Source organism: Ovis aries, chromosome 14 (assembly GCF_016772045.2).
Source record: "Ovis aries strain OAR_USU_Benz2616 breed Rambouillet chromosome 14, ARS-UI_Ramb_v3.0, whole genome shotgun sequence".
NCBI classification, from domain to species: domain Eukaryota; kingdom Metazoa; phylum Chordata; class Mammalia; order Artiodactyla; family Bovidae; genus Ovis; species Ovis aries.
In genome coordinates this window covers 11,041,593-11,056,886 of record NC_056067.1, presented here as the reverse complement: position 1 = coordinate 11,056,886, position 15,294 = coordinate 11,041,593, and the positions used below count along the sequence as shown (strand labels likewise).

General features: G+C 58.8%; 2 protein-coding genes across 10 annotated transcripts in view; both read right to left on the bottom strand.

Annotated features, from left to right (window-relative positions):
* Nucleotides 1–15,294, bottom strand: part of GSE1 (Gse1 coiled-coil protein) — a 393,370-nt gene that overhangs the window by 136,217 nt on the left and 241,859 nt on the right. The gene's annotated exons all lie outside the window — the stretch shown is intronic.
* The window catches only part of LOC132657667 (uncharacterized), a 32,759-nt gene extending 17,465 nt beyond the window's left edge, over nt 1–15,294 (bottom strand). For all 3 annotated transcript variants that reach the window (XM_060397886.1, XM_060397887.1, XM_060397888.1), the window contains exon 1: nt 1–15,294. This exon is cut by the window's left edge. In XM_060397886.1, coding sequence (XP_060253869.1) covers nt 14,307–15,275 — 969 coding nt within the window. In that variant the 5' untranslated portion in view covers nt 15,276–15,294 and the 3' untranslated portion in view covers nt 1–14,306.

Genomic DNA, 15,294 nt, shown 5'->3' with positions numbered 1-15,294 from the left:
CATGCACATGCAAGCACGCACGCACGCGCGCACACACACACACACACACACACACACACACACACGGGGCCTGGTCCCAGGCTGGGGGTGAGCTGGGGGCAGCGCTGTGCCTTCTGGAGCCGCAGCCTCCATTAAGAATTTATTAGCCCAGAGGGAAGAAGTCTTTAGCTCTGGGTTTCCTGCGGTGGGGTCCTCAGCAGCAGCAAAACTTCGCTTCTGGGAATAAAATGGAAATGCGGCCCCTGGGGTACACGCAAGCCGGGCTCACAAGGCATTTCCCTCCGAGCTTGGCCAAGTGGCCCCCAGTGATGGGAGGGCAGGGAGGGGCAGGTGGGGGCCGCAGGGCACCCCAGGGCAAGTGCACAGGACGCTGCAGGCACCCGTTCCCCGGGCCTCACCTGCTCGGCGCCGCCTGGCCTAATAAACCCTCTCTCTTTGGAGTCACATTCGATGCGGTTCCAACAGGGAGCCATACGTCACCAAATCCAGCAAAAATTTGTGCTAAATTGAATCAATCCATCTTGGAAATGGCTCTTGTCAGGTTCTGTCAGGGAGACCGTCTGCAGGGGACGCAGAGATCAGGAGGGGTGATGGGACGTGGGGGCTGGTGTGGGGGGGGCGATCCAAACACCTCTGAGCCTCCCGCACCCTCCGGTTGGGGGAGGAAGGGGCGCTCCCACGCCCCCGTGAGCGAGCTCCGGCACACTGTTGGAGCTGAGTGGTGGGCCCCTCCTCCCACGGCCTGGCCAGCTTGCTGCCATTGCACCTTTTACAGAGCTTCCTGTGTCTCGATTTCACAGGGCTCTACAGCGATCAGGCGCCCACCCATTGCCAGGGGAGCCAAGGGCAGGTGGTGGCCTAGGCAAGCCAGGCCAGGGAGTCCAGACCTGTGGCTGCAGGACTCAGGGGTCTGGAACCAAGGTGTCCTTCAGGTGGGTGGCCGGGGAGGCAGCCTCTCCCAGCGGCAGTTGGCCTGGAGATCCTTGGGCAGCAGAGCCTGTGTCTGGAGCACTGAGCTCCTCAGATGAACAAGACATAGAGTCCCCTGGCCAGCCACCACCCTGCAGCTCTGAGTGAGGCCCACGCAACCTCAGGAGCTGACTTGGAAAGGGGGCTCGGAGCCTTCAGAGACCACCACCAACATGACCTCCCCAAAACCAGAATGCCTGCTGTGCGTGCTTGGCCCTGTCCGACTCTGTGTGACCCTGTGGACTGTAGCCCGGCAGGACCCTCTGTCCATGGGGCTTTTCCAGGCAAGAGTACTGGAGTGTGTTGCCATTTCCTTCTCCAGGGGATATTCTCCGTCCAGGGATCTAACTCCCGTCTCTTGTATCTCCCGCATTAGCAGGCAGATTCTTTACCACTGTGCCACCTGGGAAGGCCAGAACGCCAGCTACTTCTTCCTGAAGTCTGGCTCTCGTCCCCGGCCCAGATCTAACCCTCCTAGCTGCCTTTGTCTCCATGTGCACTTGTGCAAACCTGGGAACCTGGCTCCCATCCCGTTGACAGGCTGCATTCCCCGTCCATGCGTGGTCCAGCCTGTGTCTGCACTGCACCCTCCCCAGGCCAGCCTCTTCTGCTCAGGTCACCCCACCCCTCCTCGGATAGCGGTTCCAGTCTCTCCTCTGCCACCCCTGCTGTCGTCCACCTCCAGGAACTCCCATCCCTATGGTCATATCTAAAGTGTCCCAGCCTAGCCAGCACTCGGTTACCCGGGGAGCTGCCGTTGGCTGTCAGACACACAGTCAGAGGGCACAGAGCCGCCGCGCACCTGATACAGCCCAGAGGACGTGATGCGAGACGTTTACAAGCTGCTCCTCTGAATGTCAAGTTCAGGGGCACCGGGACACAGGTGAAAAAAAGTGCTATAAAGCTCCTGTGGATTCCACTGTGGGTAAAACAGATCAAGACACCAACTCTCATCAGCACTTCTAGCTCACAAGGCAATCCCCTTCCCTCTGGCCGAAGTTTCTGAACAACTGTTGTCCCGCGTCTGTGAGGCAGCGGCCGGGCGCCTCAGCAGCTGACCAGTCCTACCTCGAGGCCCACGGTCACGGCGACAGCTGGACCAAGCCTGCTCCCACAGGCAGCCCAGCTGCAAAGCCCCTGGATGGCCTGTCCCTGCCTCCAGGCGCTGTTTCTGCTTCTCCTTCATTTCCCCCGCCCTCTGTGGTACAGAAGCCACTCAGAATATGTCACTTTGGAGCATCATCTGATCTAAAAAATGACTCCATGGGCTTAGATGTCGGGGCAGTGGCTTTCCCAGGAGGACAGTGGCTGACTGGGGTGGGGGGGGGATGCTGAGGGGGGCTTCTGGGACTGTTCACACCCCATTTCTTTCCTGGGGGCTGGTTACCTGGTGAGTTCAGTGGTAAACACACATGACTGGGCACTTATGTGTACTTTTCTGATGACCAGCATACTTTACAGATAACTGAAAAGGAGAAATTTCACGTGTCATGGGCTGAATGGTGGCCGCTAAAATCCCTGTACTGCAGTCCTAGCCCCCAGCACCACAGAACATGACTCTCTGGACAGACAGGGTCTTTCAAGAGGTGGTCAGGTTAAAATGAGGTCATGGAACGGGGGCAGGGGAGCTTGTCCAATATGACTGGTGTCCTATATGAAGAGGAGGTTAGAACCAGACATACACAGAGGGGGCGGCCAGTGAGGATACAGGGAGAAGGCAGCTGTCCTCACGCCAAACTGCCAACGCCTGCATCTGGACTTCCAGTCTCCATAACCATGAGAAAATACACACTGTCTGAGCAGCTGCGCCTGATGCTAGGCACCCGAGCACCCCTCTGGGGAGCCGGGGAGCCCTGTGGTCAGCCCGGTCCCCTCCAAGGCAGGGGGTCCTGTGGGGAGAGAAGCGGCCAGGTTTGGCTTCATGGGATCATTTTCCCTCAGAGTCACTACACCCCCCAACTCGATTTCCAAACCGGACACCTAGGGAGCCGAGTGCCGAGGCTGAGACCTATGGAGGGATTTATTAGCAGGCAGAGGAGGACAAAGGCAATCTCGCCTGACACAAATATAGATGAATACGTGTACGGGAGCCCACAGACTGGCAAATTAAAACAGGGCTGGGGCAGGCGAGCGTCGAGGACGCCGGTTGATGGATTCTCCCAGCCAGGCGGCCGGGCCCACCAAATATGTCACCACGACACGCTCCTGAGAAACTGCAGCCTCTACACATACCCGGGGGGCGGTGGGGGGGACGGAAGAAGGGGCTGCGGGCCAGCAGAGCTGGGGACTCCAGGTGTGGGGACGGCGCGTGTGCAGATCTATCTAGGACTTGGGACGAAAGGGGTTGTTGGCTTGGGAAACGGGTACATGGGGAGGTCAGGAAGCAGGAGAGGGGCTTTCGCTGCCACCCTGCACCCCCAAGCTGTCAGACCCCAGGGAGCAAAGGCAAGCTACCCCAAGGCGCTGTCTGTGCTGCCTCCCCAAGCAAGGAGCAGGAGCTGCCTGAGCAGCTGAAGGGAAGGAAAGGGAAGACGGATGAATGAATGAATGGCGGCTGGGCGACACCACGCTGGGCGCTCAGCACAGCGCTCAGCACACGGCTGATACGAGCCAGCTGTCGCCATCGGTGTCGCTACGCGGCACCACCCCCAGGATCAAACCCGCATCGACGTGGATTACCTCCACAAGAAACACGTGACCTCATAGGAGGATGTTCCAGGCCTTTCCCATCTGGGCCAGCCTCATGCCACACTGGCTACTCCAGTCTCCCGAAGCCCCACGGCCCTGCCCTCTCCAGCTCCTCCCCGTGCTGGTCTCGTCCCCTTTTCCTGGAATAACCCTCCTTCCTTCCCCTGCTGGGTCCCACATCCCTCCTGGGCCCCAGGGACAAGTGACACGAAGGCCCAGGTGACACCAACTCGAGGGGGCAGAGAAGCCTGTCCTCGGTCTGCCCGTCACCTTGTGCTCGGGCACCAGCCCTGCCTCTGGGTGCCCCTCACCCGGTGACACACGCGGCCACTCTGCTAGGTGCAGGCCGGGACTCCAACAGCGAGTGCCTGGTGAGCCCTTCCAGACACAGCTACGGGGGTGGAGGGGGTGCAGAGCAAACATTCAAAAAACCAGGTTCCAACCTGGAGAAGGCATGGGGAGGGCCCATGTTGTTTGGGTGCCCGTGTGTGTTCACACGTGTAAGTGCATGTGGATACGGGTGTAAACAGGTGCATGTGGGGGGTGTGTGTGTACAAGTGTGTAAGTGGGGCGCTTCTGTGTGCATGGGGTGTGTGTGCACGCATACATGGGGGAGTGGGCGTGTGTGTGCTGTAGGAGGTACACATGGGAGCTCCTGTGTGTGTGACTGCGTGCGAGCATGTGTGCTGGTGGCGGATGGCTGGGCAAGACGGAATTCTCTGTCTGGCAACTGTACAGCTGTAACTTGTTTTCAGACCTTCGTTCTAAATCCGTTCATCCGACAAATAGGCCAAGCACAACGTCCACTCAGGGGCAGAGCCCACCTCCTTCTCTGCACCCCTTGCTCTGGGACACTAGGGTCCCTGGAGATGTAAGCCAGTCGAGTCAGGCCTTCGGATACCTGCAGCCCCAGGTGGCTCGCAGAGCCATCTACCTAATATGGTGTCTAAACAGAATCACTTGCAGATTCACCCAGACACCCACGACACCGCCACTCCATGGGTAGCTCCGCCCGCTAAGCACACCGGAGAACGGAAGTTTGGAGCTGGGAATCCACGCGCTGCCCGTGACTGCTCTGTGGTCGGGGCTGGTCCTCACTCTGCTCTCTGGGAAACCGGGCCTCAGAAGGCCTTTCCAGATCCACCGCAGAGCGTGAGGGGAGAGAAGGCGGAGGATCGCGAGGCTTGAGTGCGCCCGGGCGGGGCGGCCTTCTCAAACTGTACAGTGCGGCTCTCAGTGTGCAGATCGATCCCAGCTCCCCGGGACAGTCCACCCCTCCACCCCCGCTCAGATGGCCTCTGCCAGCCGGGGGTCCACGCCACCATCGCCCTTCAGCCCAGGGGTGTGCATGGGTCAGGTCTGCGTCCTCCCACCCCATGGGATCAGTATCCACCTTGGTCTGGAAGAGCGAGGAGGACAGGGCAGCGGGAGGCAGAGGCGGCATGGATGAGGGAAGCGGCCTTTTCTGCACGGTCAGCAGCCTGGGCTCCCTCCCTCCTGACGAAGGGGAGCGAGAAGGTGGCCATCCGTCTCCAACACGGCTGGCCCTAATTAAGCGTCAGTGAGCGCCCCAACCTGCCTGCTTTCTGTCCCCAGCATAATATGTTATTTACCTGCAGCTAATAGGTTCACGGGTAATGACAGTCTTGTATCAAATGACGGCCGTTTGGCTTCTGACAGTTTTAAAGACCGGTCTCGGGGACACTACAGTTTCTAATTACAGGGTCTGTCACCGGCGAGGTTCAGTTCAACACCACTCCTTCTCCCGCGGGTGACACTTCTGTCCAGATAGGAAATTTAAGCTCAGCCGCGACAGTTAAGGTTAAAAATACTGCTCCGTACGAGGCGAGGGATCATAATTTGGGTCGCTGCCGTGTTTAATTAATTGGACTGCGGCAATCAGCGCTCCGAGGTCCGTAATTACAGGCAGGGCGAGGGCCCGCTCCCCCCGCCGTGTCTTACAGCTGTAATTTCGCGGGGGCTCTGACCCGGCTTAGAGCAAGGGGCCCTGGAGTTCTTTCAAGGAGCAAGGTACTTCATTAGGCAGCCGTGATTTGTGCGCAGCAGAGGCGGAGGCCGGGTGGCGAGGCGGGAGGGGCCACACCTGCCTTCGCCCTTCCCCGCTGTGGGCTGCCACCTCCTCCCCTGGGGCCAACCCGGCAGGCCATGTGATGACAAATCCAAGGGAGAGACCCCCAGAAGCCACAGGAAGTGGCGGGAGGATAGGGTCCTGGCTCCGTGGCCTCCATGCCGCGCCGTTCTGCTCAGGCCAGGTGAACTCGGGGCCTTTGCGCTTGCGGTTCCCTCCCCCCAGATGCCAACGTGGTTTCCCTCCCTGTCCCCTCCTTGGAGGGGAGGAGCTTCCCCTGACCCTTGCCCCATCACCCACCCCTGCATCCTGCCTGAGGTCACCCTGTGGGGGTGTGCCCCAGCTTGTGCTCTGCCCTCCGTGAGGATTCACTCCTGCCTGGTGTGGGAATGGACGGCCCTTTATCACAACACCTCCCGTTCCTCCGAGGCCACCACGTGTCTCTGTCCCAGGCTGATCTTGCTTAAGCTTCAAGGAAGGGCCCGTGGACGACTCCAGTGGGATGCGGGCCCTCCCTGATCCATGAACACCTGCCCAGCCCACGCTCCTGGACCTCCTCTGCCTGGAGCCGAGGTCTGGGAGGTCCACCGTCCTGACTGTGCCATCTACGCTCGAGGTCACCCCTGAGCCTGAGATGCCACAGAAGCTGGAGGAGGAATGCCCGACGCTCAGAGAGAGGGAAGCTGCCTGTGACCCACGGGCAGTAAGACAGCCGTTAAAGGAGAAGATGAGGCACGCAGGGCCCCAAGTCGGGGACAGACACCCATTCCAAACCACATGTAGAGGGGACAGCATCCGTCAGCGGGCAGCTCGCCCCCCAGCCCCTCAACCAGAAGCAGGTGTGTACACTTAGTTGTGTCCCTGCCTAAAGATACAATGAAACCCTGATTCCAGTACCTCTGAATGGCTCCCTATTGGAACAAGTCTGAGGATGCAATGAAAATGGATGCTAAGAGGAGGCCACACTGGAGTAGGGTGGGCTCTCCACCAGGACGACCGGGGGTCCTTAAAGGAAGAGAAGAGACTCAGAGACACATACAAGGAGGAAGCCAGCTGAAGACAGAGACGGCCACGGGAGGGATGCGGCCGCAAGCCACGAGCACTGAGGATGGCCAGCAAGGCCAGAGGCTGGGAGAGATGAGGGAGGGTTCCCCCGGCACCATCAGAGGGAGCGCAGCCCCATGGACAGGTTGGTCTCAGACTCCTGTCCCCCAGAACGCGAGGGAATAGAGATCGCTGTTGGTCCAGACACTCCCGCAGGCACACCGGAGAGGAGCACGCCAGGCTCGGTGACCTCTGCGGGGTGGCCAAATCCATCACTGTCGCACGCGCCCTCCTCCTGGGCTCTGGGTGTGCGGTTCCCATGGAGCTCAGGGACCCAGGCGGTGGGGGACAAACACGCCAGTTTATTAAGAATCGAAGGCTGGGCTGCTGCCTCTCAGTGGAGAGCTGCTTTTGAAGTGCCGAGTGATTTATTTTAGCCAATTACTGGTGCACTTCCCCTTCCTGAGGACCCCACGTAATTGATTGAAACCTATTGAAAACAAATTAGCCAGCACCAGGATGCAAAGATCTGTTTATCACTTCTCTGGAGGTTTTCAGGGAATCCACGGGAACTACAAAACACATCCGCATTTGTTTTTCCCATCTCCAGAAGGACAGGAGGAGAAAAAGAACAAACTGCTTCTAGACCCCTCTGAGCACCTGGCAGCCTGTTGTTTATTATCTAGGCTCTAAGATTATCACCCTGAGGACGCCCTAATACTCTGCCATGCTGATGTCAGAGCTCACTATGGGGGCTACTGAGGGTGGTCCCAGTTTTTCACGGAAGGGTGTGTATCTTCACGTTTCTTGCTTTGTTGCTTGTTTGTCTGACTTCCTTAGAACATATCCCAGCATGGGACTTCTGGGATCTGAGTAAAGAAGCATCTCTGTGGATCTCGCTACGACCTGCCCTTCTGCTTCTCCAAAAGGGCTCTCGCTGTCCACAGGCTGCCAGGCTCCAACCATCTGTCCGTTTCATCACAACTGTGCCAGCAACGCATGTTATCATTTTATAACATTTGGGAGCTGACTTAGCACGTACAATGTGGTATGGGGGAGAGGTGGCTTCAAACATATGTATAGGTGAACTTTTTAAAAATCAGTTTCAATTGTGGTAAAACACACAACATAAATATTCACCACCTTAACCATTTTTAAGTGCACTGTGCTCATTTGCTTCAGTCGTGTCCGGCTCTTTGTGACCCCATGAACTGTAGCCCGCCAGGCTCCCCTGTCCATGGGATTCTCCAGGCAAGAATACTGCAGTGGGTTGCAGTGTCTTTTTCGAGGGGAACTTCCCAGCTCAGGGACAGAACCCATATCTTCGGTGTTTGCTGTAAAGCAGGTAGGTTCTTTACCCACTGAGCCACCCGGGAAGCTCTTTAAGTGCACAGTTCAGTGATATTATGTACATTCACATTAAGTCACACTTTTAAAGTTATTTCCTCACCTATGTGAAGATCGCTCTGAGACGTCAGCTGATGCTCTGCGCTTGGCTTACCCTACCTTCGCTCTGCCCACCTCACGTGGCCAGGCCCACCTCTCAGGAGCTGCAGTCCAGCATTTCCCTGCCTCACTGGTATGCTAGGCTTGCACAGGGGCTTCCTACGCTGCTCAAAGCCTTGCAGGACCTCCCCTGGCCCAGCCCATGGGACCTCAGCTCCTTTCAGAAAAGCCGTGCCTTCCACGCCCCTCCAACCAGGTGCAGGTCACTGCACGCTGCCAGACCGTCCACCTTCCCCCAGCGTCAGGCTTCCGATTGCTCAAGCCACTGTCTGCTTTCTCCTGCTCTTTTGCAAGTAAGGCAGGTGCACAGACCACACTGACCCTGCTGCCCCACACACGCAAGACCCTGATCAGGTCCTCCGGCACCCCAGCCAGCGGCAGGGCCCCTCTCCTTGGCTGCCCCGAGCCCAGGAAGACCAAAGTTGCAGGCTCTGTGGGGCTCTGGCCGTCACCACCGCTGTCACTGCTGCAGAATCCTGCTGCTATTTCTGCCACACCTCACTGCTGTCAGCGGGACAGCCGGGTTGAAAGGACAAGGTAGAAGCGTCCCGCAGAGCACCTCGCCCTGTGAGGCCGGCCTCCCTGCCATGGGCATCCTCCCTGTCATGAACAGGCAGAGGGGTGGGGACAGCGCTTCCCGCCAGTGGAGCCTGGGAACCTGGCACAGCCATGCCCTCGCCCTTGGAGCCCATGTCCATGTGCCTACACACGTCACATCTGTGTGACATGTGCATGTGCGTGTAGTGTGTATGTGTGTAGCCGTGTCACATCTGTGTGATGTGTGCATGTGTGTAGTGTGTATGTATGTGTGCACAGGTGTGGTACATGCGTCACGTGTGTGATATATGTATGCGGTGCGGTGTGTATGTGTGCAGGTGTAGTTTGTGTGTAACATCTGTGTGACGCGTGTATGTGCATGTAGTGTGCCTGTGTCCTCACAGGTGTAGTACATGTGTCACACCTGTGTATGCCACGTGTGTATGTATGTGTGTATGCACAGATGTATACATGTGTCATGTCTCTGTGTGATGCGTGTATGTGTGCAGTGTGTCCTCACAGGTGTAGCACATGTGTCACACCTGTGTATGATGTGTGCATTTGGGTGTGTGTGCGTGTGTGCACGGGTACAGTACATGTGTCATATCTCTGTGTGATATGTGTGTGTACATGTAGTGTGTGTGTGTGCATGCAGGCACATGTCACAGCTGTGTGATACATGCGTGCGAGTGTAGTGTGTATGTGCACACTCACGGGTGTAGTATGTGTAGCACAGCTGTGTGATACATGTATGCATGTGGAGTGTGCATGCGTATGCACATGCATGTGAGTGTGTCACATCTGTGTGATACACGTGTGCATGTAGTGTGCGTGTGTGTGCATGTAGTGTGTATGTGGGTGTGGGTGTGGCACGTGTCAGCTGTGTGATACACGTGTGCATGTAGTGTGTGTGTGTGGGTGTGGCACGTGTCAGCTGTGTGATGCGTGTGTGTGCATGCACGTGGGTGTAGTGTGTGCGTCCCGTCGGTGCTGTACACGTATGTGCACACAGTGTGCACGCACACGCAGGTGTAATGCGTGCGCCACGTCTGCATGTGATGCGTGTGTGTGCAGGTAGCACGTGTGCAGGTGCACTGCATGTGTATGTGTCTGTGAGCACACAGTTGCACGTGTATATGCCTGCGCGTGCATGTGCGTGTGTGGATGCATGTTTCTGTGTGCATGTGTGTCCCTGGGTGTGCATGCACGCTGGTGACGGGAATGAGGAAACAGTCGGCAAGCAGCAGGTCAGGGCACTGGCGTGCAGGGCTGGGGCGCCCTGGAACGGGCAGCACTGTGTGCTTCTGGCTCCCATCATCTACCCACCAGCGCTGCCCCTGCTCCACCAGTCCTTGGATTCCGGGCCCAGGTACCCCTGCCCCGCCCTGCAAGGTGGGCAGCAGAGGCAGAGCAGGCGGGGCATGAGTCCCACAGCCTGGATCACCCACCCCCCAGAGGGAGACTTCAGGCAAAGCCACAGCAGCTCCCTGGGCCTCCATTTCCCCACCTGAAAAATGGGGATAACCAGAGCACCACCCTCACAGGGAGGCCATGAGGACCAAAAACACCCACGCTGGGTGCTGAGACCACGTGGGCACCGGGCCGACACTGAGGACAGCAGTGTGTCCAATCCTGGGGTTCCCTGACCCTAAGACCCCGAGTCAGCTGTGGGCAGTGATCTCGTGCAAACCCAGCTTGCTGCTGGAACCCTACTTGGAGGGCGGGTCTCTGCAGCTGGGATTCAGGTGTAAGCAAGCCGAGGAGGCGCTACCCACCGCCCCACACTGCCGCCCAGCTGAGTGGGGCCAGGCTCACGGTGCCTGACTCTTGCATCAGGAGAAGAAACACAGTCACATGAGGGACAGTGACGGAAAGTAGCACCCAGGTGCCTCCTGGGGGCAGGGCGCCCGCGCTGGGCGGAACTCAGGCACGCAGTCTCACGTGTTCTGACCGTTCACGACCCTACGGCTGGATCCTCAGCCCCACTTTACAGAGGAGGAAACCAAGGCCCCAAGGCGGAAGCCTCTGACTCAGGGCACATGGCTTCTGACACACACATGTGGGGATCCCAAGTCCCCGCTGCCATCTGTTTGCTGATGTAAAGGAAAGGTTGAGGAGGAAGGGGGGTAAGACCAGACCCAAGCTCAGCAGAGCACCCAGGTCCTCAAGGAGCAATGCTAAGTGACAGCTCAGTGGGACTAGAAAAAAGCAGACACAAAGCGGGCCATGAAACACTCCACTGGCGGGCCTCTGGGGACAACCAGTGGCAGGGGTGAGGGGGGTGGGCAGGGACATTTGGCGAAGCCCCTCTGCGCTCCAGCCCCTCCCTCTCCCAGCCCCGCCCCCTCCCGCAGCCAGCCTCACCTGCACTCCAGGGAACCTGCCTTGGAATTACAGGCTTTGAATCTTTCAGTCCTGCCGCTGCTATTTGCCACTGACAGCACGGTTCCAGCTCCCAACCCCAAATGAGTCAATTTCTCCCCAATTCTATTTCTGCCTTTGGGCTGTCCTTCGCCAGCCCTTCATCAGCTGTGGGGCTGGCCTGGCTGAAGACTCACAGACATATCCCAGGGCCTGGCCTTCCTGTCCCCACTCTCTCCCGGGCGTGCCCTTCGGTGGTCTCCCGGGAGCCATGACCCTTCCTTCTTTGGAAGCTTTGCGCGGTATTCATTCTCCTGCTTTCGGTTAAGTCTCGGCCCTGGCACTGTTGGTCCTGGCGGCCCCCGGACGGCAGTGATGCAAACATCATCACTCATGAGGCTTAGACCTGTTGTAGCAATTCTTCTCCCCTCCATCCCCGGGCCCGTGAGAGAGACGCCCATCGCTCATCTCGACGACAATGGCACCTGAAGGCGCAGGGCGCCGGGAGATGGATGGTTCTGGGAATTACCGCTGGCTGCAAAGTGGGGACCTTTCACCTCTGGGGAGCAGGGTCAAGTCACTGCCACCGCGGGCCCGGCCCCCAGGGAAATGAAGCAGGAGACCCCTGCCCTGGGCAGTGCCCTGACTCCCCCGCACGTACAAGCATCTGGCCCCACCGTGAGCCGGGGAAGCCAATTCTGGCCTCGAGAACGATCGATTCGCTGGGGCTGCCTGCTGATGCTCGGAGGCAGGTGCTGGCCGTGGCTTCTGACAAATGAGGAATCAGAGACTCAGGGACGTTGGACGAATTACCCCCAGGTTTCCTGGCTCCAGTGTCCTTTCCAGCAGGGCCAGCTGTCCCCTGGGGTCACAGACTCGGCCTCTCTTTTTCTCCCAGCCTCCCGGAGGCTATGATGAGGTCTTAACATCCCTCACCAGTTTACAGATTTCAAAGCACATTCTCATTCGAGTCTCAAAACCCAGGGAGACCGGGATGTCTTTTGTCAGCCCTTGTCTAAGAGCAAAGGGCCCAGAAGCCCCGAAGGTCTGAGCAACTTGCCTGGGGGCCTGGGCTCCAGGTCCAAGGCCCCTCCTCTCCTGATGGAATTCCCCTGCCTCGGGACATGTGGGAGAGGATCTCCCAAGAGCTCTGGGGGAAGGGACACTGCCATTCCAGGCCTTCCCTCCTCTCCCTCCTCACCCCAATAGGGCCACACAACGCCAGCACTGCCCTTGCTCTAAATAACGTAGCGCCAGAAAGAGCCTGGCGTGCTCACAACCAGGGGAGGGCTGCTGGCCTGACCTAGAAACTTCGGGAGCCAGGCCAGGTCAAGGTTGTGCCCACTCACCCTGCGGTCACCTCCCTGCCATCCAGCCCTGTTTTCAGGCAGCACAATGGATTGGGCACAGGGCCCACCCGCCAGCCACCTCCTCACTGCGGGCAGGGCCGCCCCTGAGTCACAGGGCTCTTGGGCTCATCGGATGTGAGGGTCTTGCCTGGTAAGCCCCAAAGCTCCTTCCAGCAATCCGTCTGTAGTTGGGGCAAAGAGTGTCCCCTGTAACTTCATGACCACCCAGAACCTCAGGATGTGACCCTACTTGGAAACAGGGTCTTTGCAGACATCATTAGTTAGGATGAGGTCATCCTGGACGGGGGAGGCCCCAGATCCAACAAGCCTGGTGTCCTTGTAAGAAGATGGCTGTGTGACAGCAGAGACAGGAAGGGTGTGTTGACATCCGAGAGACACCGAGAAGCTGGGAGAGGTGGGCAAGGACCCATCCCTAGAGCCTTTGGAGGAGCACGGCCCAGCCGTCACCTTGATCTCAAACTTCTGGCCTCCAGAACTGAGACGGAACAAAACTTCTGTTGTTTTAAGACACCTGTGTGCGCTCAGTCCCTTCAGTCATGTCCGACTGTGTCCAACACTATGGACTGCAGCATGCCAGGCTCCTCTGCTCCTCTGTCCATGGGGTTCTCCAGGCAGGAATATTGGAGTGGGTTGCCATGCCCTCCTCCAGGGGATCTTCCCGTCCCAGGGATCAAACCCATGTCTCATGTCATACCTGCATTGCAGACGGATGCTTTAACACGAGGGCCACCTGGGAAGCCCCCTTAAGACATCTAATTTGACGTAATTTGCTATGGCAGCCCTAGGAAACTAAAAATTTGGAATGTGAAACCAGGTTTACTGGGAAGGCGCTGAGGGAAAGGCTTGCCCCGTTACCTTGGCACAGGCCGCCCCGGCTCACTGGGGCACCCTCCCCGGGTGGGTGTCACAGGCCCACTCACTGACTTCCTGCCGGCCTCTGCTCAAGGTCACGGCCACTTCTGGTCTTCTTCAGTCCCTCCCCTGCCTGCCCTGCTGACATCAGCCCCAGCTCTCTATCCTCTGTCCTGGCTGCGTTTGCCTTCTTGCTGTGCATCACCGCTGCGCTGACCTCCCATCACCCGTGCAGTGCTGTCAGACGGCCCCTCCTCCACACAGGTGGGTGCAGGTGTCTACCTGGATCCTCGCCGTGTCCTGCTCCCGGCACAGAGCCTGAGGGAGGCACCAGTGTGACCTGAGTCCAGCGTCAGCACAGGCATCCTCAGGTCCTATGTCACTGCTGGCCCGGGACAGAGTCCTCCGAGGAGAAGCCCAAGTGGGCGTCACCACGGGGAGGCAGCGGGCACAGCATTTATGGCTTGATACCTGGAAACCGCCTGGGCTCGAATCCTGGCCTGGCCACTTCCAAGCTGGGCAACCTCAAGCAAGTTACCGAAGGTCTCTGGGCCTCCGTTTTATAAACAGGATATAAAACTATCTGCCTCAGACACTTTTTGAGTGTACTAAATGAGTTAATAGGGCTGGGGCCCTGAGAACAGAGGTGGCGTTTCCTAAGGACGAGGTAAGCCATTACTGATGACGCTGCTATTGTGGGAACTCTTGGAAAACACCAGTGAGGTGAGACGGGCAAGGCTCCACCTGAGAGACAGAACTTGAACGGCAGGCATCCTCTAGGTTCGTGGGATGGGATGAGGGACCCTCTGCGGCAGGACAGAGGAGATCCCTGCACAGGCCTGTCTGGGCAGCGGCAAACCCTTTAAAGGGTCACACAGCTTATTTTCAGATCAAACACAAAGATCCCGGCATCCCCAGTGAGAAGCTACTTTTGAGGAGCAAGGCGCGCTGGTGCGCTGGTGAGGCCCACCTGGCACCCACAGGCTCTGCAGGGCAGGTGCAGCTCTCAAGGTCAGAGACAGCCAGCTCTCTCTGGGCCTGGTTGCCACCCAGGGGTCAGCTCCCCACACGTCAGGGGCGCCGGGCAAGCAGAAAGATGCCCCAGATGCCCCAGGGAGCCCTGAGCCAACCGGCAACCCATGTGGGAACCAGGACATAGGAGGGAGAGGGCCCTCCTGTACACACGGGCCACAGGCCACAGCCGCCACCGAGCTGTTAGACACGGCCGGGGACTGTGCCCCCGAGTGAGGGGCACTGGGCTGCAGGCAGCCAGGGCCCAGGGTGTCCCCCATTCCCAATTCTCTGGCCCTGCTCAGCTCACCCCATCCTAGGAGGAGGGGACCCCTTGGCCTTTCTCTCCTCTCCTCCCTTGCTAGGCCCCCCTGCTTCTGATCCCCATCCCAAGCACCACGGCCGGAGGGGCACGCCTGCGCCTGCCCAACCCTCCAAGGATACCCACGCACCTGCGGCCCAGCCCGAGCCCCCTCGAAGCCCTCCCCAGCCTCAGCTCTGCCTGCTCCCTCTGCCCGGGGCCTCCCCCAGACACCACCCTCCCCATCCACTCGCTCCTCCCTGGAGCCCCCGTGTGGATGCACCGGGGTCATCATCCGTCTCTGCAGGCACGGCCTGCTATCAGTGCAGCGCTGGCACGTCCCAGGTGCTCCACAAATACCGGGCAAGCAGCAGATGGGTCCCGGGTCCCTGCTCCTGGGCCCAGGGGCGCACCCAGAGGAGGGCTCAGTTAGCGCCTGCTGCCCATGTGATTGGGGGTGGGGGTGGGGGACAGCCCACCCAAGGCTCAGCTGGGGAGGGACTGCACAGATGCTGCTCATGGGCTGGGGGCAGCACGCAGCACCCATAGGACCCACTGGAAGCAGA